At 32.7% G+C, this 24,577-nt stretch overlaps 1 protein-coding gene across 2 annotated transcripts in view; it reads right to left on the bottom strand.

Annotated features, from left to right (window-relative positions):
- Positions 1-24,577, bottom strand: part of KLHL1 (kelch like family member 1) — a 340,600-nt gene that overhangs the window by 94,927 nt on the left and 221,096 nt on the right. For both annotated transcript variants that reach the window (XM_008686635.2, XM_008686634.2), the window contains one exon: positions 15,930-16,116. In XM_008686635.2, coding sequence (XP_008684857.2) covers positions 15,930-16,116 — 187 coding nt within the window. The remainder of the gene's footprint in view (positions 1-15,929; positions 16,117-24,577) is intronic.

The following is a 24,577-nucleotide window of genomic DNA, read 5'->3' on the forward strand; positions in this document are numbered from 1 at the left end:
TGGGCTGAAGCTAACATGATGTTATCCATGGCTTTGAGTTGTGTCTGTAATTTTGTTCAAACTGATGACCTTGAACTGGTAAATCTCCAATGGTATACTTCAAGTTCAAAGAAAACGTACTGAAGTGGAACCAAACTGACTGAATGAAGTTACTGAGGCAGACATCACGTAGGGCAGTACTCAAAGGGCAAAGATGAAAGGATAAGCTTTCTTTTGTTATATTGCTTTTCTTCAGAAAAAGTCATACAGTATTTTAAAGTTACTTCACCCACCTAATTGCAAATGCTCAGGTTTCTCTGACAGAATTTTAAGTGAAACATTTTCTTAAAGCTATGTGATGATTACTATTGAGTTAAATGCTTTAAAAATTATCCAGTTGTAGAACTGCAGTATTAAAAACTGTTCTTTAAAAGTTCTCGATAGTGAAGCTTGTTCAGCTCAAGACAAGGAAGTAAAAATCAGGTCAAGATAGTTAATTCCACCTATTTCATTTTCCATTTTTGCCTTTCAATAATACTTATAATGATGCAGTGTGATGAGACAAATTCAGGATAAAATAATCTGGTCAAGTCCTTTGAATAAAAAAAGACAAATATAAGGAGCTTATCCCTAAAGTTAGATAATTTAATTTTTTTAAATATATGAAAATCCAAGGCACGCATTAAATATTTAAATGCCATAATAATATATGCTCTATAATCAAATGATTCAATAAACAATCTCAAGGAAATTAAGGTTTTTATTTTATAGTTAAGAATTAATGCTTTTCCCTCCTTTATGGTTTTTTTCACCAACATTCTTCTTATTAGCTGCATTAAGGAAATTTTCTTTCAGTTCACATGAAAGATGTAGGGAGGGCTGTCTGATCGATCAGACACCTGGCTGTTAATGATAATCAATAATTGACATGTGGCTGCAACTAGGCCATCAACAAGGAGGCAATGCAGACATGTTGAAATAAAACTCAGTCCATCGTGATCTAAGAGCAGAATCATTGCTACTGTGGTCTTGCCACCAGTATATTTGCTGTATCTTTAGCATCCATTTATCGTTCACAGCTGTCATGTGTGAGATGATAAACAGAATATATAATACTTCAATTTTATTATTTTCTCCTTTTACGTCCAAAGAATATCAATTTGAAAAATTCTCAGTTTTTAACCCTTTGCTCACTCTTTCTTTGGAATGAAAACAGTTGACCCTTGAACAACACTGGTTTGAACTAAGTGGGTCCACCTGCAGGTGGATTTTTTTTTTTTATACAGTACAGGACTCCAATTGTATTTTCTCTTTCTTATGATTTTCTCAATAACATTCTTTTCTCTAGCTTACTTTATTGTAAGAATACAGAATATAATACACATACAAAATTCATGTAAATTGACTGTTTATGTTATTGGTAAGGCTTCTGGTCAATAGTGGGCTATTAGTTCTTCAGTTTTGGGGAAGTCAAAAGTTATATACTAATTTTTAACTATGCAGGGGTCAGTGCCCCAACTCCCCCATTGTTCAAGCGTCAACTGTAGTTTTTATACATGGCTTCCTCTAAGCCAGAGGGGCCTCCGCTTGGCAGCTGTGGTCCTGTACATAGGAAAGCACACTGTGGTTGCTTTGTGTCAAGAAGAGATCAGTGCCTGTCAGAATCTTAATTCCCCTTCACCCAAAGCTCAGGAGGGCTGCTGCTTCATAGACTTACGCCTACAAGAAGGACCTTGCAATGGCCATCAACCTCACACCCTAACATTTTAGTCCTATTTCTCTGTATCAAGCAGCATAATTCTACAATATCTCCTCAAATACAGTCTTTCCTTTGCATGGTTCTGATATGCATGAATTTCAGTTACCATGGTTTAGTTAAATAACACTAATCCCCCAACAAATTTCAGATACCACAATATATTAACAGAGAGTAATTGCATAAAATGCAAACTTGCTACTAGCTCTTCAGTGCACAGTTCGGTACTCAAATAACAGATGTGCATCATGATCAGTGACCAGTTGCATCCCTTCTTTCAAAGTCTGCAAGTGATTGCTCATTGCTTTTCTGCTGAGTTCACGCACAGACTGTTGTGTTGCCTTTTTGTCTCCTAGTGATAAACTGTCATTTTACAAAAGAAGAAGAAGAAGAAGAAGAAGAAGAAGAAGAAGAAGAAGAAGAAGAAGAAGAAGAAGAAGAAGAAGAAGGATAATTGAAGAGAGAATTGCCTAACAAAGGGGTAAGTGAAGCATAAAAGAGAAAAGTGGTAAGGCTAGCAGTGAAATTATAGTAGAATCACAGACTTTGATACCCTGTTCATTGAGGATTGCCTCTGGAGCTCTAACCCCATCCTTTACCTGCACTACTGGGCTGCCCCTGCAAGGGCATGCAATCTCAGCTTGCTCTCAATACCACAAAGAATGCTCTTAGGCGGATAAACAGGGAGACTCAGAGTTTGCTTGTGGTGGAACTTGTAACCATGCACAGAAACTGTCCATTCCACCTGCCAATACGTTAAAGTTGGGTCAAGGGAATGTGGCATTTGGCACTACAAGTTTCCTACAAATACTGGAGAGAGGTTTATTTCTTCTATAGCTGGGCTTGGAAAACTTTTTCGATAAAGGGCCAGACAGTAAAAAATGTAGTCTGTGGGTCTCCTAATGGGTCTCTTTGTTGTAACCATATGGTCATTATAGAGTGAAATCAGCCATAAACAATAGGCCGACAAATGAGGGAGGTTCAATAAAACTTTATGGCTACTGAAGTATGAATTTCACAAAATGCAAATATTCACTACATGTGTCACTAGATATTATTCTTTACTTTGCTCTTTTCAATGCTTATAATGTAAAAACCAAAGCCATATAAAACAGACAGTAGGCTAGATTTGGTCTTTGGGCCATAGTTTGCCAATCCTTACTCTTAGAATGCCAATATAATATAAATATTTGGAGAAAATGGCATTTGGCAAATGTTTGTTCATTATAATAAATCAAATAAGTCTTCATATTTTAAAGAAAGGAACCAAATTACCATACGGCAATTTGTGTATCAGATTTAACTCATTAGAATGGCCCTCCCCGGCCAATCATCATATAACGGCAACATGGGCCATCATCCTGTACTCCTCATCCCACTTTCTTTACTTTATATTTCTCCGTAACTACTCATCACATGAACTATTTTATACTAACATGTATGTTTGTTTATTGTCTCCTGGATATAATTTAAGCTGCAACAGGCCAGAGACTTTTACTATTTAGCTTAGCAGCACTAAGAACAGTGACTAGAAGTTAGTATGAATATTTGTAGCAGAATTAGATAATTCAAAAAGAGTGAGTTGGTAATCTGAGAACCGAAGAAATGCTGAGGAACTAGCAAGAGAAGGGAGACAAGTATAGTCCAATTTCATAATTAATACTTTCCAATAATTGGGGCAGAGATTAAAAAAAACAGAATCCATTTTTTTCTAATGTAGGAGAAAAAGCAGTATTAGCAGAATTATCAGAAAGTCACATTTTCTTTTCAACATGTGAACACCTATATAAAAATGATTTTAATCTAATAGAATTATAATTAGACTGACAAATATATGAAACTGTTATTTATTCATGGCCATGCTTCAGAGGTAGACGTTGGCAATGGTCACCTGTAGAGATTCCTGTAAACAAGAAACTTAAAGGGAAGTTGGAATTATGTACAACAAAAATATCTCTAACTAGAACCTTATGACAATAGACCAAATAAAGCTTAAAAATAGTATAATATGTAAAAATAATTTATTTGTATAATTGCTATAAAATATACATAATTTAATTATCCTTATAGTAAAGAATAATATCCATTTTAAAATTCTTATCCAGATAAAGATTAAATTAATACTGACAGCAAAAAAGCATAGCTATATGCTTTTATAAGTGAACTCATGTTGTTCATAAACTTCCTTTTAAAAGGATCTTTGTCTAGAAGTCAGAAGCTTACTACTTGATATTTCTTAGCTGGGTTTGTTCTGGGAACCATAAAAGCCTCAACACCAGTGAGTAGAGGCTTCAGTGTGAACAAAAATTTACCAGCAGTGAATAATATATAACACTTCAAAATATTACTCCCACCATCACTTATTGAATCAGTTAAGTTTTTTATATGTGTTCCTGTTGATATTTCTCACAGTGTCTCAGAAATATGTAATATTATTCCCACTCTCCACACTGAGGGACACCAACGTTTGGAATACTTACTCCTCTTACTAAAGATCACAAAGCTCACACAACTTGGTTTCAGTTTTACCAAAATGAGTACATGTCCTGCACCAAAATGTATGTGGGGTTGTTGGTGAGGAGAGAGGCCTCGAAGTCTGTAGGTAAGCCACAAGTCTTGAAACAAGTAAAATCGTTTTTTTGAAAACCTCTTACATTTCTAGTAAATGCACATTAATATGGGCTTACATAAATACGTGCACATGCATATGTATAATATGTACTGACGTATATATAACGATATTTTCAAAAGTTTAAATCTAGTATGGAAACTTATTTTTGGTTTGGTGTTTTGGTGTTGATAGAAAATGGAATATTCAATTTTTTTGCTTATAATTTGCTTTTATATTTAAGAAAAAAGTAATTAAATGTACAACTATACTCTTATATAACACAGATACTGGGGATTTCTGAGGCGTCCACATTTTCACTTCTCCCATCTCTTGCTTACTCGAGAGAAATTGAAATTGGCATCACCCTAGTCATTGAAATTATTATCTCCGTCTCTCAGCAGGTATGGTTGGATTCCTTGAGTAATATGTGTAGTTAATATGACTCCAGTGTAACAGCATGAATTAAATGTGCCTATCCTCTTTGGTATTCATTCATGCATTTTACTCTTGCTATTAAATCACCTCTTGGTGGATATATCCTTATGTGTATAGGTCATTATCTACAAATGTACATTTGTATTTCTAAACCACTTAATGCTGCGTGGTCTTAAAAGAATTCCTCAAAAGTCAGACATCAAGACTACCTGAGTGTGAAACAGAACTAACATAAAATTCTTCAAAAGCTTTGACACTGAGTAAAAATACATTGTATAATTCTGGTATATCTAATAATATTTCATATTCATAAAAAATGCCAAAAAGCCCAGGTTGCACATGTGAAATGTTATTATTAGTAGAACACAAACCATGAAAAAGCAAATAGGTTTGGGCATAGTGAAAACAGCACTTTTTGTGATTTATTCAGTCACATATTTATGTGGTTTTCAAGAAGAAAACATTTTCAGCGATGTTTTACACACATATTTTTTTGCAAATCATGTGTCCTATAATATCAGCTTATGTATCTCTTAAACATAAATGTGCAGAGACTACAAAAATATTGCACATGGCTGCTGACAGCAGCTTTACTTGTCAGAGTTAACACTGAGAAGATTCCAGGTGCCCATTGATAGGAAAATGGATAAACAATTATTATTAAACAATTAAAAAGAATGAACTATTGGTATATACGACTTCCTGGATGACTCAGCAAAATATTATACTGTTTGACAGGAGCCTTAAAGAGTATGAAATATGTGACTACATTCATATGAAGTTCAAGAATAGGCCAAACGAACTTAAAGTGAAAAAAATGTTGAGTGGTTCTCTTTGGAGATGTGGAGGCTGGGGACTAATTAAAAAGGGATATGAGGGAACTTTCTGGGGTAATGGTAATGTTCTGTATCTTGTTAGGGGTTCGAATTATATAGGTATATGTATTTGGCAGAACTCATTAAAGGATACACAAGATTTATGCATTTTACTATATGCTAATTTTACCTAAAAGCTCTAAAATATATTGAAATCTAGTTAATAATAAGCATGCCAGTGTTTTTAGGATAAAGTATATCTATGCCTACCACTTTGCATTAAAAACTTTGATAGATGAGCTTAATATTAACTATAAATTGGCTGAGTATATAGATGCTTACTTTATGATTCTTTTAACTTCTATAAGCTCAAAAATTTTATAAAATTTTGGGAAAATAAAATAATTAAAAACATGTTTTCAATATCACTGGATTGGTATAATAAAAGTGGTAAGCACAAAATGCTAAGATATTACAAAAGATGAACAAGACGCAGCTAAGGGGTGGGCGGATAGTGAAGTCAGGTTAGACAAACGAAGGAAGGGGTGATAAAAGGAGTAAGACACTGAAGCAAAAGGCAACGTACATGTATGGACCATACTGCAATTAGTGTAAAGCTTCAAACCTGAGAAAATGAGTTGTGAAATTTGATAAAGATTAGAGGTATCCTATCAAGACATTTTTCATGGAGAGAAAATAGGAAAAACCTGCTGGCTAAATTTGAAATGGTAGACAGTGAAGGATAAATACACTGATAAAGAATGGGCTCTACCTGGGGCATGGGGGACTTATGAAGGTTTTTATTATTGTTATCATCATCATCATCATCATTGTTATTTTGCATTTTAGTGATAATGCTACAAGTCAGGATAAACTGATTTGCCAGTAGTGAGCTGGAGAGACTGGAGGTAGGGAGATCATTATGTAGCTTATTTATGTGTTAAGAAAAAATAATTTCATCTGAGAAATACATGCGTTACCCCAGATCTGGAGGCATAGGGTGATAAAGCTTCAACCAATGTAGTGGAAATGCTGATGTAAATCAGGCAGGCCCTGATAACTGATTAACTATGAAAGGCAGAGCAATTCTGGTAACAGACGTTTGAAGCCACGTTAGATGGAAATATTGCTGATAGTGTATATTCTAGACAAGATATTAATGATTTTTTATAGTAGGGATATAATGACCTTGTTTGAATTGTAGAGCTTTCATTTAATAAATATACCATATACTTCACAGTCATAGAAAAGCAGGATTTTTACATTTCCTATCTAAAAGTTACTTTATTCACATGGATAATTTGTTCTTTGAAGAAATAATGTAGAATAAAAGTTAAATTAAAAAGAGTATTTTTGAACACTTGTAAATAAGAAACTTTTATTTTAAAAACAATATATGAGGGGCACCTGGGTGGCTCAGTTAGTTAAGTGTCTGCGTTTAGCTCAGGTCATGATCTCAGGGTTCTGGGGTGAAGTCCTGCATCAGGCTCTCTGCTCAGCAGGAAGCCTGCTTCTCCCTCTCTCTCTGTTGCTCCCCCTGCTTGTGAGCTCTCTCTCTTTGTCAAATAAATAAAATCTTAAAAAATACAAACAATATACGAATGTGAACCTTATAAGTTTGTTTTCATATATGTAAGTTTTCTGGAGATTGAGCAAATACATGTTTTTGTTTTTTAAAAATACTAATTTAATAGTTCTCCATACCTATCCTTAGAATAAAATTTAAAATACAGTCTGAATTCTTATGAAATGTCTGTGATATTACATTTTGAAGATATGTTATTGAAATGTAAAGCTTATGAGAAATTAATCAAATAGAGAATTTTAAATTAAGGGGAAATAGTTAAAATATTTATAATTCTGTGCACATAAAAACTAATTTACAAAACATGAAAGAGAAATAAATATAATAGAGAATACTTTATTTTTTCAATTGCCCACTTTCTTATATTCCTAATGTATTCTCCAGAGACCTAGTCCTAAAAGTCAGTAAAATCCTAAAGAATATATTAAGAATTAAAAGTATCAGACTTTTATACTGGCATTTTGAAAAGTCACTTTCAGCACAACTCATCATTAATAGGTTAAATGTGGGCAAAAGGGTAGAAGAAATAACATAGACTTCAGAATTAAACAGATCTCTGTATTTAAACTCTACCTTGACATACTTAGTGAAAGGGAGAAATTAAGAATGTTTATCAACCTTTGTCAAAATCAAATGATCAAGAATATACTGTCAACATAAGTTTGTGTACAAAGTAAATGAAATTTTGTATACAGCGGTGCTTAGAATTAGGTATTGAAAATACATCATTGATGAAGTTATTTTATCATTCCTAAATGTTCAGTTGCTGAGGACAAAGATTCACAATATTTTCTTCTGCTTGAAGGGTCATATTAGGAAAATTATTCAGGTAATAGCAATCTTCTATTTACAGTCTGTTTTTCAGATCTTCAAATAATTATAAATAAAGGAGAATTTCAAATGACTACAAAGATTATATTGATAAATGTTACACTTAAAACTTAATGCTTCATATTTATGTATGTATGAAATTTGTTCATTTTGGACTTCTACTAATATCAGTTAAATAAGTTGTAATTTAAATATGGCAAATATTAACTGAAAGCCTAGTAGAAGTAACAATGTACCTGAAGTTAGAAATGTAAAGTTCCTGGGGTGTCTGGATGGCTTAGTCCATTAAGCGTCAAACTCTTGATTTCGGCTCAGGTCATGATCTCAGGGTAGTAAGATCAAGCCCTGTGTTGGGCTCCATGCTGGGTGTGGAGCCTGCTTAAGATTCTCTGTCTCTATCTCCCTCTGCCCTTCTCCCCTCCCCCCACTCTAAAAAAAAAAATTTCCTCTCTCAAGTTTGCTTATAAACCAGGAAAGGGAGTTAATCTATTACATTAGAATAAATAAGCTCACAAATTTATACTTGAATATTTGCTCTGAATATTTGCTAATGATCCTTCAGAACCAAGACAAGTATCAATTTCTAATTAAGCTCGGGCATGAGTTTGAATTACATTTTCTATCAGAAGAATGTGCGCGGATTTGATCAAATTGTTAGTGAGTCATCATCTACACTGTATCAGAGCTGTTCTAATTTATCACGTGATCTAATTTAATACTTTGAGTTAGAATTATAATCTCTATTTTAGAGATTTTAAAGATATTTCAATAGTATTACCAAATTTGTGAATACTCAAAAATTATTTAACCACGGATATGTTGATGATCTACTTTATAAATACATGAAAGGGAGGAAAAAGTCAGGTTGCCAGTAGTTTAATTCTAAACAAAATACGTTCAAAAAGCGTAGGACAGGGGCGCCTGGGTGGCGCAGTCGTTAAGCCTCTGCCTTTGGCTCAGGGCGTGATCCCAGCGTTCTGAGATTGAGCCCCACGTCAGGCTCCTCTGCTGGGAGCCTGCTTCTTCCTCTCCCACTCCCCCTGCTTGTGTTCCCTCTCTCGCTGGCTGTCTCTGTCAAATAAATAAATAAAATCTTAAAAAAAAAGGGGGGGTAGGACATAAAACTGGTGAAATAAGCTATGGAGAAAAGTTCTAAATGGAAAAGAAAAAGGAAGCTTCTGTTTATTGGAGAACAGAAGACATGCAGACATGCCCTCTAGTTATAACACCAATACACCTGGGCAAATTACAACAATAACACTATTTTTTTGCATTGCTAGATTTAAATGAAAGTGAGAAAAAAACTACAAGGGCGCAACCAAGTAGCTGAAAAAACAGTGAAGTAAAACCTGGGAGAGAGCTAACTGAATACAAAAGTCAGCACTTTCCTGGGGCAGGTGTCCACGCCTGTGATAGGATCTGAAGCACCTTCCCTGGGCTTCATATAAGGCGGGAAAGTGAACCAGAGACTTCGCAGGAAGTCTGGAGCTTTGAAGGGGGCTGACAGGGCTCATGTCAGTGGTGCCTTTTGTTCTTGGTTGAAGCTAACTCACCCTCGCCGGACAAAAGCATCCCCAGATTAGGTCCCCAAAGCCCCACGGACTGAATGAAATTAACTACGACTTGAAAACAATATTACCCAACACCAAAAGAATCAAACTAACAAAATGAGACTTGTCAGAAACAACAGACAACAGGCTTCCACCCTCAAACTTTAGATGTTGAAATTACTCATTACAGGATATAAATTAAACATGTAAAACATTTAAGTAAATAATAGATGAAATTTAAAAATAAGTAAGATGAGAACATACAGGATTATTTTATAAATCTCAAACAAAAGAGAGAACTTTAAGAAATGGGAATTGTTGAAATTGCAAATCCACAGGGGCTTCTGCTTATAACTGTGATGCTGATTCACAAGCAGCGTGAGGCTGAGAGCCCTGGGAATATTCTTTGGCTCAGGCTTCTTGGGAGTCTCCTGGCACTGGGAAGACACTAACCACAGTTCTAGACAATCAACGCCCTTAGGACCTTAGACTCAAAAAAGAGAGTGGCAAGGCATTGTTGTTTCTCTTCTCTGTGCATTTCCTGAGGTCTAGACAAATCTGATGGGAGGCAGAAATGCAGGCAGAAGATAGAAGCTGAATGCTGAAGATGAGATAGAATACATCCTTCTGAAAATACAAGGGTATTCAGGGCCCACCATGGAGGAATGGCTCTTATATAAAGATTGGAAAGAAACCAGGAGTAGAGCAGCTCCCACAAATATTGCATCTTGGTCTCAAATCATCCAGTCCTGATTTGAGAGAAGGGTTTTCCTCTTACTCAAGTGTCTGCCAAAAGGAAAGTAGATTCTCTTTGAGAGACAACTGAATGTTATCCACAATCGCCATATATTTTCATATACAAGATACATCATTCTTCCAGGAATTGCCAAGTAATGCTATGCTACCTATTAGATATTTACAGCAAATTTGTAAATTATTAGTATTATTCCTCTTAAAGAAAATGAAAGGATCATACCATAAAGTGTTTCTACTGGACTTTCTACTATATGGTATAGGCAATTAACTCAAGACACCGAAATAAAATTTATAATAATTAGAAAAGAAGGAACTAATATGTCATTCTATAGCATAATATAGATGATTTCATACATAAAAAATTAAATAAACAAAAAAACTCAATTTCACTATTAAGAGAAATATATGGGCGCCTGGGTGGCGCAGCCATTAAGCGTCTGCCCTCCGGTCAGGGCGTGATCCCGGCGTTATGGGATCGAGCCCCACATCAGGCTCATCCGCTATGAGCCTGCTTCTTCCTCTCCCACTCCCCCTGCTTGTGTTCCCTCTCTCGCTGGCTGTCTCTGTCAAATAAATAAAATCTTAAAAAAAAAAAGAGAGAGAAATATAAATGTAATGAGAAGAACATGGGAGTTTTCATTGTATATTTCTTTCTACTATTGTTATGTCAGAAAATTTTTATAGTTTTTTTAAGGCAGAAAATTGGTTGAGAAGACATGTAAACTGGCATTATTGTATAATTTGGTGATGCTGTATTCTTATAGACTTTACAGAAAGACATTGGATCATATGTCACAATAGCTTTACGTTCCCACCCAATAATATTTCATCTAGTAATCTTTATAAAGAACCCTCAAAGGTTAGGAAAAACTCTCACTGCATGCAGATGGTAATGATGGCATTATTTACAGAAAAAAAGAATTGGATCCCACCAAGTGTTTAATAATAGGCTTAAGCTCAAAAACACTGCGGCATTTCTATGTGAATAAGAATTAGTAAGCTTCTTGATATGATGTATTTTAAAATGTTAATGAAATATAAATTTATACATATAAATAATGAATAAAAGCAACAAAAATAACAATTTAAGTAGGTTAATAAATCCACATATACTGATATATTATGCCTATCTAGGTAATCACAGAGAGACTTTATGAAGACAAATGTTAATAGGTATGTCTCTACATAAATGTAGACATATAGTTACAGCTGTACACACACACACATACATAGAAATTTGAGAAGGAAACAGACCATTCTGTTAACAATGATTGTACTTAAGTTATAAGCTGATTTTTCTTATCTATACTATTATAGATTTATCAGATTTTCAATACATGCATTAGTGGAATGAAGAATGTGATCTCCAAAAAATACTGTTTTGATCAATACAAAACCAAACTATTCCTATTTCTAAGGAATTGTCTAATAATCATTCAGTATCAGAATATAAATCCAATAATGATATTTTGATGCAAATATTTTCCATTAACTACTACCACCAAATTTTATTTCATAGCTTACATGAATCATACATAAGTGTAAGTCAATCTAAGCACCTGAAAGTAAGTAATTAGTGTTTCACCTTTAAATCAACCTTCTAAAATATTTATGCTGATTACTGTGTGATTTGTAATAAAATCCTTACCAAAACAACAAATTGATCAATATAGTTTACTGCATTGATTTAAATCTGCATTTGATTTCAGTTGACACCATTTAAAGAAAATCGTTCTCTTATAAAAACAGCTTGGATTTATTGCCTTTTTAAAAATCATATTTAATTTTATGTCCCCTCATTTCTCAATTCAGAGTAGAACAAATATTAATACTTATAATAATGTTTTAATTGGCTTTAAAATATGCTATAAATTACTAGGTTTTTAAAGATTTATTTTTCAGCATTTTCCTGCTACAGAAGCAAATTAAATCATACTTTCTAAAACACATTACAAACTTCTATTTACGGCTTGATTCTTTTTTCTCATTTGATTCATTATTTTTGAATGTTCATATTAGCATAAAAGGCATTTACCATACACATGACATAAATAAAATGCCATTTATATGAATATCTTATACCCTTCCCTGTGTCATATCACTGTTATTTCACAGAACCCACATAGCCTCATGTCTCTAAGTTCCTACACAGTTTGGCCTTGTTCCACATGATTAGGAAGGTTAGCCCAGGTTTCTGCTGGGTCTTCTGGGAGTCCCTTTGGTACCAGACATGTTGGAATGCTGTTTCACCTCTTTAAATAATGCTTCATCTCATTTAATGAATATAATTTTTACAGAAATTGATATAATGCTGAGAAAGGGTAAAGTATATTAGAGATTTTAAGTGACAGTCCTGGATTTGAATGGGCATCTCTCTGATTTCGAAGACTGCTTTCTCCACTAGGAACATCGCTAGCCTTCCAAGACCTCTGTAGTTTCAAATCAGAATTGATCCTGTAAAGTCTCTCACTGAAGCCCACTGTGTCTGTCCTCCACTAGCTACCATGCTTTCATGTCCCTACTGGCCATAATTCTCCCATAAGGGGTTTCTCTCCATTTTTTTTTCTTTCAAAGATGTCACTTTTCACTAACTGTAAACCTTCACATTTGATCTACCTGCAGTCTGGAACTTACCATCAAGACCATCCTTCCATTCCAATAATGTGCTAACCTAATTCCTAATAATTCTTTACATTTCAGCTATGAAAACAACAAGAGCAGACACTTTGTACTTCCTTTTCTAGACTAGACCAGGTTTGCTCCACAGACATTATACTCATTCCACTTGCAATTCCCTTCTTGTAACGTCCATTTTATAATTATTTTGTTTATTATTTGTTTTCTCAGATTAACTTGGTAGCTCTGTGAGGTAGGGGTTATATTCACAATGTTCACCATGGTACACAGGCTCTTTAATGCAGAACCTGGCACAAAATAGATGTGCAAAAGGTCTGCATCAGTACTGAATACATATATATATTATATATATTATATATATATATTATATATATAATATATATAATATATATATGATTATAGGAAGGGGGAGAGAGACCAGTGCTCTGAATCATGTCTATGGAAAATCTGCCAGCATTGGGTCCACAGTTTATATATCTCATTTGGTATCATCTGAATCTCAGTAATTATCTAGCTGAAGAGGAATCCCGACAAAATGTTTACATAGCCCTTTATAAGTCACAATATAACTATGTCAATAATTTTTTTAAAAAAGTGAGTGTTATATATTGTATTGTTTTTCAAATTAATCATGCCAAGGAAATTCCAATTTTTTGTTTGTAGGTTTTTCTTTTGATTATTCTCTCTCTCTTTTTAACATTTTATTCCCTTTTCCTCATTACCTTCCAAGAAAACACAATTTTAAGATAAAATCTTAACGCCCATTTAGAGATAAAAGTTAATAAGGTGTAGAAAGCACTATTAAAGCAGTAAAGGCATGACGCAAATAGGAGGGATTACCGTGAAAATGTTCTATTTGCTCTTTAAATCCCTTGAAACATTGGGCTTTTATAAGTTTCTGTTTCACTAGAAAAAATAGGTTCTCTGAGGTTTGGTATTAAGTACTACATTTTTATCTAAGTTTATGGGATATTAATATCTCATCCCGATAAGGCTAAGGACATGGTAAAATTTCCTAAAGGTTCCTTCAAATAATTTTTTCCATTGTATTGCTGATTTAATCTGGGATACCTCTTTAAAACTCCCGTATTATCACATTCTTTTAAGCCTCTACCTTACTGATACGTGTAACAATAACTAAATTGTTGGTATTACTCTATTCTAAAGTGAAAGAGACTTGGAATCCCTAAGAAAGATCAATTTTTAAATAATTTAAAGAATTTTAAAAAGACTGCTTAGAGAATTTCAAAAGCTGGCAACATTTTAACTCTGTAGACTCCATAGTCTCATATTCTTTCGTGCTACAATGATTTGAAGTCACCGGATTTAAAAATTCAAATTTAGTCAAGTCCTTTGGTTCTTTAACGCTATAGTAATTTTTGTACCTATTTTATGTTTATTATTCACTCCTAATTAGAGGCCAACCAGATTTAATAAATATTCTTCCTCCACCTCCTTCTTCTCTTCCTGGTCCTCCCCCTCCTACTCCTTCGGCCTCTTTCTTCTCTTCTTCCTCTTCTTTTTCTTTAGAAAAAAATATTATGTGCAGATTTGCAAGTGGAATTGATCTTTTATGGGCATTCTTCCTACAGAATACAGTTTCTTTAAAAACAAATTTCACTCATTTGACTTTAAAATTTGTATAAAACCACTACCCACTTATAAAATCTGAGACTTGGATGCATGTATTTATTGAAAGCCATGGAAATCAGGGCATTTACTTTTACAGATACAATGAACCTATTTTAATGTTGAAATAAAGTTTGCATGCTTCTGTTACAAGAGATGACTATGTCATGTGACTATGTCATGTGTATGTCATTTGATATTTATTACTCTCATAAGGACAAAGTGGGCATAGGTTACTAAATTTATTTGCTTAGCTTGAAAAATTTCTTTGGAATTTTAGTACAAGTTCTATTTTTTTTATCAGATTTGTATCTGATAAAATATTTTCTGTTTCACCACTTTACAAAAAAGGGGTTTGAACCACACTTTTTGAAAACATCTGACATATTCTTTATGTAATAACATATATCATAGGATCAGCAAAAAATGGAGGGAGAGAAGGAGAGAGAGAGAGAGATTGTTGCCAACTATATATATTGTGGATTAGGACGCCTGGGTGGCTCAGTCAGTTAAAAGTTCATAGTCTGCCTTTGGCTCAGGTCATTATCTCGGGGTCCTGGGATGGAGCGCCCCCCACAAATCTCGCTCCCTGCTCAGCAGAGAGTCTGTTTCTTCCTCTCCCTCTACTTCTCCTCCTGCTTGTGCTCTCTCTCTCTCAAATAAATCTTAAAAAATATATTTTTTGTGGATAATTATATCACTTATCAGACACAAACATACGGCAGTTATATTACTTGTCTTGTGTACCACATAAGACAAGCTGAAGACAACAAGTATTTATGGAACATTTTCCATGAACTATAGAAAAGTAAGAAGAAAACCCTCAAATGTATATGTTCATCTTTTAAATGAATCATTCACTTCCTTTTGAAGGGCCACATTGGTAATCACAATTGAATTTGTAAAATGTAACTGCCATTCATGTATAGTTGTCTATGTATTTGCCTGGCTTCCATAAACGCCTCAAAAGAAACTCTCTTCATAATATTGCTCTCAGCCAGCATGTGCCTGGCATATTACATTTTCTTTGCTTAGAATTGAAATACAGTTGTCAATATATCCAACACATCATGTGGCCTGTGTTTTGTAAGTGCTTTAAATCCCCTTTTCATTTCATATGAAGTCTGGACCGTAATGCACAAGAAATAAAGGATTTAAAGATGAATAGTAAGCAGAAGCGGCAACCACAGACTGAAAATGAGATGTACTTTAAATTTTTCCTCTAATATTAAATCTGAATTTATAAAGCATGTGAGGTTCGTTGGTATTATACAGATTACAATATTAAGATCCAGCCGTGGTATGATACAGGGTATGTATTATATAGAGATGAAGAATTGTATACCTTTGTTGTTATCCATTCCTCCTACTGCGTACAGAGTTCCAACTGTAGATTTTCTAGGTTTAGTTCTTGGACTTTGCATTAAAGTTCTTCTTTCTGGCAATAGATGATACTTCATTGCTTCCAGAATCAGCTTTTGACACTCCAGATCATTCTTAAATAATGCATGGTTTTCTAGGTCAGCCAATATCTATGAATAAAACATAATCACTGTTAATGTTTTTATAGGAATGAGTATATGACATTAGTAGTTAAAATTAGAAGCTTAATGCCTATGATATCACCCATATATTGAAAGGGATGCAGAATGTAATAACAATTAATTACACTGACAAATAAAAATAAATATGAGTAAAATAGAAGGCTTCCATGAGAAACGGAATGGGTTTTATTTTCTATTCAATACTATTTATTGTCATTTTATTACAGTATAAAGGAATTTCTAGAAATCACTTTTTCCATTCCCTTTCCTCTTAGGAAAGCTGTTTATAAATTGAATATAGTTGCCTATGTTGGCCATAAACCTAATGAAGGAAATTAAAAATTAACCTTTAACAAATTCATTGTAACAATCTTCATAAATAGTAATATATTTATTTAAAGATATTCCAGGTATAGTTTAAAACCCTTTTAAATTAAAAAAAAATCTGTAAAAATGAAAACAATTCTCCTTATCTCTTTAAGGATGCAAGCAAAAGGAAAGTTGTATAGTTGACTAAGGTAAAGTTTCCAACAGTGAAATTAAGAACTTTTATACTAGAATTCCAGCACCTAAGGGAGTAATAGAGTAAGATCAGCTGTTTGAAGCTATAGTATGTTTATCTTTCACTACACCAGGGTTTCATCCCTCCAAATTCTTCTGTGTACATTTCTTTGAACACAACCAAAATATCTTTTATTTTCCTCCTCTGTTTCTCTTTAGGCTCTTTTTTTTTTTTTCTGGATTCTTTCAGGATCACTTTCTCTTTCTTAATGAATGAATGTTTCACTTCAAGTGACAGTTAAATCTGTCACATAGATTTAGAAAATAGAGAAGTTGAAATTTTAATATTAATACACTGACCTTTTCTTCCACATTGATAAGAAACTTTACCACATCTGTACACAAATATGTATTGAGTGAATAAGTTAATATATGATGGCAGCATATAACTAAATAATTAATTTTAACATTTTAACCTTAATTAAGTAAATTTATTTAGCCATCGTGGTACATACATTGTTGGAGGTGACAAGAAGAACATAAAAACACGTAAGATAACATATGTAACGTGTGAGAAAGAACAATAACTCAGGCTGAATAAGGAATGTAATGTATTACAGCAACCATAATACTTTGGGATATAGAAGGGAAGATGTTCAATTAAATTCTTGGCTACATTGCACTTTTTGTATACTGAAGTCTTAGTTGCTTTCCTACCCACTTTCATTCTGAACACTAAACAAGAAAAACAAATTTTATTTTTTAATGGTATGGAATAGGATAGGAGATCTCTAATGGATTTTTTTTAAGGACTACTATTTTACTCTTTCAGTAATTAAAAATAAATACATAAATAACCACCAAAGAGAGTATCTATTTCTAAGAAGATCCTCATGGTCTTTATAAAGTAAAAGGGAAAAAAAAGTATTTTGATATGACTTTTGGTCATCTGTGTATCAAAGTAAAATTGTTCTACATCTAAGCCTTTGCCTTTCCTTGAAAGGAAAACAGTTAGCTTTTCCAGTGATAAATGTATATGGCTAAACTTGGCTCTCATCAGTTCTTCTTTTTCCTCTTCTTCTCTCCTTTTTTCACATTTTTGGAGAAATTTTGGGATTAGTTGATCATAAGAAACTGTTCTTTTATTAGGAGCACACTCTAGGATTAACTTATCCAATAAACAGTAAAATACCAAATAAAAGGGGTAAAAAGAGAAAAAAAAATTTAAAAATTGTGCTTCATTTCTATATTTTTTTTCTTGGAAAACTATAATTCATAGTCAAAAAGTTTAACTGGAAGTTTAAGTAAGGGGTTTGGTTTTAGGTAAGTAGATTCATGGCATAGATGTAAATATTTTAAAATTTTAACATATGAGTATATAGTGTCATCTACTTTAAAAGGAGTTCATACACTAGTCCCAATATGTAGATGACTCTTTTAACTAATTAGAGTAGGTTAGTTTTTGCTTAAAAATACCTCTATGCTTTCTTTTTTATTTTATCACCATGTAAAAATAAGGTTAGTGCAATATTTAAATAAATACAAGATGTGGGTTTAATTTCTTATATTTTAAACTTCAAAAAATGTGCACATTAGTTATATGGCTCCAATACATTATAATTAATTTAATAAATAGTTTAGGATTACCAAAATATAAAATTGTTTAAATGAAATTTCAGTAAGTTGTACCTTTTTTATAAAAGTTCAGTCTGGTGAATTCTTGTAGTCGTACATATCAAAAAGACCAATGGTGTTGGCTTACATTATAATTTTAATTTCTTCAGAAACTTTAAGAAAATAGACTAATATTAAATTAATTTAAAAAGGTTAATTTTTGAATACCTTCTTGATTTCTAAGAAAAGTCACATTGGTCACTGAAATATTTCTAACTTTTCCTGGTTCCTTATTTTATATATATAAAATGGACATAGATTAACAGAATGCACAACATGATAAAGCTAATGTTAAAAATATTAATTTTACTATCTACTCGACTTGCTAAATATCTATATATTTCTAAACACATAATGCACAGCTAAAGAAGGATTTTTTTCAAATTTTTCATAAAAAATAGGTATATAAAAAGAAAATTTAAGGAATTTCATTAAAATACAGTATCAGAGGACAGTCAACCCTAAGTGCCTATCTTTGTAATACTTTCAAATAATAACTTTAAAAAGGAAATTAATTGCTGAATGTTCATAGATGTGTACATAATGAAAAATATTATAAATTACTTCAAGTATGACAAGGAAGATATATAAAACTAAAATTTGTAATTTAATTCTATAAAATAACCAAGGTATTCTGTACTTAAATATTTTTTCCTTTTATTAACAAAACATTGTGTAAAATTTCTTAATTTTGGCATACCTCTAATCATTTGACAATTTTTAAATTTTATTTATTTATTTTAAAAGAAATTGAATTTTTCAAAATCACTTTTACTTATTTTTGTGTATTTTCAAATTATTATTTATTATTGCTTATGGATACTATGACTATGTCTATATTTCATCTCCTCTGACAATACTTTTTAGCATTACTATTTCATCCCAAATTAAGACACAAATTCAGAATAATAAAATGGTTGGGCTGTCTTTTAATTTTGAACTATTTTTAGATTTCCTGCAGTAATCCAAGATTCACACTATTATTGCTCTTCCCTATAAAATGAAAAAATGTTTTTAATATTCCTCAATTTTAATGAAATCTAAACTATTGTGACAGCTCCTTTGCCACTCAAATTTAGAAAATGTATCAATGTTTCAATAGTTATATACTACTTAGAAATATACTCATGTTTATATATAAGAATTTGTACAATAAATGTCTACAAATTAGATTTTGTTCACAGGATACTACCAACCAATACCCCTTCCCATTAAGAATAACCATGATATAATTTATTTTGCAATTTAAAAATTCTTGGATGTTTCATAGAATCTTCACTGTTAGTATGTTCTTACACTTAAAATAGTCATTGACTACATCATAAATTGTGTATTAAACCTCAAGGAAAGAGCCTACTCTCTACAAACAATAAAGTTTCAAAATATTTTATCAACCAGAAGAGATATCAGAAGTCAAAGTATCCCGAGACTCAATAAGAAGGACAGCAGAGGGTATATTAACAACATTATGTAAAATTCTAATGGGTTGTTCTGTGTCAGCTAGGCAGTCACTTTGCAAATGCGTCCTAACTCCCTATCACCTTGGTAGGTTTTCCCTGTGACTAAATAATGATCTGCGAGTTAAAGAGTAAACCTGTACCTGCAGAATAGAACATGGTCAAGAAACATGTATGATACTCAGAATTGACTAATATGAAAAATCAGAATAATTTATCCATTTATACCTAGAATTCTCAATAACTTTGTTAGAGCATTCCAGTTGCCAGCAATGTCATGAATTTTTATTAGATATGTTCTTTGCAATTGTATGTATTAAAACATTGTTACTGTCTTTTTGCATACTTTTTGTAAAGTTCCATTGGCTTTATTACTAACTACACTTTGGGGGGAAAAAAAAGAAACTCAGTTATTAAAACAATATTTCTTAAAAATGACCATTACATTTGTCATTAAAATACCAATAATTTGATTATAGATGGCTTGAGAAATTGAACTACATGCTTAAAATGGCCATGTTTAGCAACATGAAATATTGATGAATGCTTTAATCCCATATATTTACATGTAGACACTCCTCAAATTGCAGTTTCCCAGAAGTATTTATATGAATTTATTTCAAATGCTTGCAATACCTTTGAAATTATGACTCTAAAAAAGTATTGCTTCCTGAAAGTGGAATGCATTAAGTATCTAGAATTTGCATTGTTTTTCCAAACTTCAAATAAGAAAATAGAATAAACTGTCATATCATTCAGAAAAAAATTGTCTCCTATCTTTATATTTTTTCCTTAATATGTCAAAGAAAATACTCTCTTGGTTAGAATTTTTGTCATGATTCTCTGCACCAAATTGCATGTGTAGATACTTTTTCTAACATTGCAAACAATTCTTTCTTATATCACAAGCAAATGAAATCAAATGCATAGATTTATCTGTGCTGCATGACCTACTCTTTATGTATTACATAAAGGGCATAGTACTCTAATTTTATAGTAAAAGTAAAAATATTTATATTATAAAATTTGCATTACAGACTTAAAAATATCATAAAATAGTGCTATTTAGGAGATATAAATTATGGTGATATACTCCTATCAGGTTAATGGCTAGAAACAAGAAAAATACCTATATTGTAAGCTGTTTCTTAAGGAAGAGTAACACTGCATGAATGAAGACATAATTTGAAAGGCAAGGTGACTAATAGTATCTGTATAAAGCATAGCAAATACATCTATACTTTCCATCTGGCCCATTGGAATATGGAATGCAATAATGGAAAAACACCTAAAGTAAGATAAATTTAACCTTACTGTGGACCAAAGCAAGTATTAACTCTTCTAACACTATATCCTTGGGCTATCAAGGTTATGAAAAAATTCTCAAATTCATAACAGAGTGACAAAATTTCATATACCTCATATTATTTCATAATATTTCAAACTTTTGTTTTGCTACTGGGTGTTATGCTAAAAATATCTACTCACAGAATCTGAATCTATAAAACAAAATTGATTCCTATTAGAAGTGACAGTCCTTAGAGAACAAGTGACAGTTTCATACATAGTCTTTCAAGTTTTCTGCCTGACAAAATGAATAGGATGAATGATAAAATATCATCATATGCCATAAGCTGCAAGAAAAATGATTTTCTACTTCAATATTATAAATAGGTCTGAGACAATAAATTTTCAGGTATTTTTATTAAGCAATTTCGAAGACAGAGAAACAATGATTTAATGAGCCCACTCAGTGCCAGATAAGCCCTGAGCCTGTTTCATAGTCAGTATATGGTGCTGGTGAAAGGAGAGCGTCATCAGAGAACTCTGTAGCAGCATAATAAACGGTGAGCTCCTAGGTAGAGTTGTTCCGCTTTGCAAGGGAAGAGAATAAACTGCCTCATGCCTAAAGAGGTTTTTCTGTATATTTCCTCCCTCTCAGATAGATTTACAAAGACATAACAGAAACTGGACAATTCCTTTGAAAACTTGGAATATAAGTGAGTTGGTACACCAATGCTCACAGCACCTCATCAGCTACTATTTGAGTATCTGATGGGACTGGAACAGCCTAACCTTGTGGAACTAACTCCGTCCTAGCCAGGATAGCAATCTGCAGCCTGAAGGAAACTCATTGATAGGAGTAGATCGGTCCTGAAAGTATATTTAAAATCCCATTTATATACGTTGAAAAGAATTTTGGCAAAGGATAGAATCATGACATAGTAAGAGACAGAAACACCTTCTCATCCTTCCTATGGACACAACACTGTTTTCTGGCTAAACCACTTGAAGATATTATTTATATTTTTAAATAAATGAGAAAGTGGATGCAGTGGAGCTTTCTGTGTCTCCTCCCGTCCTGTCATTTCAAAACGAAAACACAAATTACTGACATGCCAACACCTCCATCAGATACATCTGAATAATTCCTGCTCAAATATTTGAGGAACAAGAAGAAACCATCTACAAAATAAGGATCAGGTTCATTAATTTTATTCTGAATACACAATATTCTAAATTCTGAATATCTGATTGCCTTAAGATGAAAAATAATTGGCTGAGCTGACAGTACAAATAAAGAAGAATAATGACATAATGATGAATAGAGATCATAAAATTAACTCAAATGATAGTTGTTATTAGTGACAAATGAGATGGGGTTTAATGCTGCTATAATTTATAATTAACTTTTAGTTATTTAACATGGATTTGCTCTTTTGTAGGTAGTTTGAAAGCTCAAAATTTCTAAAACTGAAATAAGTGATTACATGCCCGGCAGGAACATCATCTTCATCCAGAAAAATTTCATTGCATCCTGGGTAGGCTCTGGACCTTGCACACATTCATTCATTCATTCAGCAAATATGTACTCAGCGCCTGTTTTGTGCCAGGTACTGTAACGGGTCCTGGATACCTGCGATCTCTCTCACCATTAATCAGTTTACTCAAGCCTACCCTCCTCCCCATCTCTTAGAACACTGTTGTTAATTTACTCATGTGTAGCTATATTCTAAAGCAGGCATTAGTTTATTATTGCTTCCAGGACATTATTCAACATCCTCAGACTAGCTGGCCAAAAATACAACCCCATTTTAGCTAGTCAGTTACTCTCCAAGATACCTTATGTATATTCTTTTCTGTAATTCATCTTTTAGCGCTTCAGACCTCTTTCCTCTGGTCTGAATGGATCCTGCCATTTTTTAAAGTAATCTTGGTAATGCTTTTTCCCTTTGGGTCTTCTATTAAAATCTGACCCAATCTTCAGAGGCCAGTGTATATTCTGTTACTTCCATGAGGACTTATCATTGTTCAGGCCACAGTTGACACAATTTGTTTTTCTCGGTCATATCAGACTTTAATCAGTTGACATCTGTGTGGTCACTTAGGAGCTTCGTATGCATGCCAGTCATAAATTTTTAGGAAACCAGAAAAAATGTCTGCCACCTCTTGTTGAGTACCACTAACAAGGTTACAGGCTCCTAGGAATTGCTCAATAACTATTTAAGTGATTGATCACTTACTCTGATTAGAGTATCTATTAATTTATTTTAAATAACATATCTAGTTTTGAAGTTTGAAAATATATAATGTATAGGCATCTTAAATTACATGCATAAATTAATCATCTTCGTAAATATTTATGGCCTTTCAGAAACATCTTTGTTTAACAACCAACCAAATATCTATGTTTCTAAATAATTTATCCCAGACTCAGCTGATAGCATGCTTATTTCCAGTCATACTCAATAGCAAAACCCTATTACAGAAATAATTTGGGCTCTTGGACATTACTGTAAGGTGATTTGATTTGTAACCAAGATGCATTTGATTCGTAACCAAGAAGCACTGAACTTGGGTGTTCCACTGACAATTCAAACTCACACATTTAAATCTGAACTTATTCTTCAGCATTGCCATTCTTCTTCCTGTATTGGCTTATGGCTTCTAGTTTTTTATTGATGGGTTACAGTATTTCTTTACCTGTGCTTCTGTTTTAAGCTATTTCTATTCAAACAAATTCAAAATTTTGGAAAATATAGTATCTGGATAAATAAATATTCTCAAAATGTGTCATTCTTACTGAGATCCCTAGATAATTCAATCAAGCCTTAATCCATTGATAACCCAACTTAAAAAAGTTTTTCTTAGTCAAGCCCATTCTAAAGAGTCATCAAATATTATTATTATAATACTGCCTAAGATCCTTCCATTCCACTATTCCCTTTTCTTTCCAAAAGCCACTTTATCAGTTGATATTAACTCTTTTCTGAATTTTTTAGGAAAGATTAAAAATTTTAATTCTTGTATATGGCATAAGAAATCACATGCAGAATTCAGATTATTCCCACATAGTATTGTAGAACATATACATTCATCATTTGCTGTCTTATTGCCTTGTTTTAATTCTCTGCATTGCAATTGAAACTATCTCCTAATGTAAATGGAAACACGGAGTTTAGGCTCATTTCTCACTGTATCTCCAGAACAACTTTCTGCTTCAATAAGGCTGTTCTATTTACTATCCCCCACGTTCACAATTTCTTTATTGCATCTTTAATGTGATTTTTCATCTTGGATCTGAGTCTGAGCTGAGTGTTCTTGTTTTATGTGTGCTTTCAATGAACTTTTAAAAGTTTCTCTGTCTTTTCATATATAAATGAATCTCCTTAGACTTGATCTGTAATTTCCTTAATTCATTATTTAGTATTCTAATGCCTATCCTTAGTAATTACCAGTAGAAAAATATACTGCTTTTATCTTGTTTTTATGGTTTTGTAGGTAGCTGTCTCGTTCTTAAATATTCACTGTATTTA

This window comes from Ursus maritimus, unplaced genomic scaffold, assembly GCF_017311325.1.
Source record: "Ursus maritimus isolate PB19 unplaced genomic scaffold, ASM1731132v1 scaffold_10, whole genome shotgun sequence".
Lineage (NCBI taxonomy): Eukaryota > Metazoa > Chordata > Mammalia > Carnivora > Ursidae > Ursus > Ursus maritimus.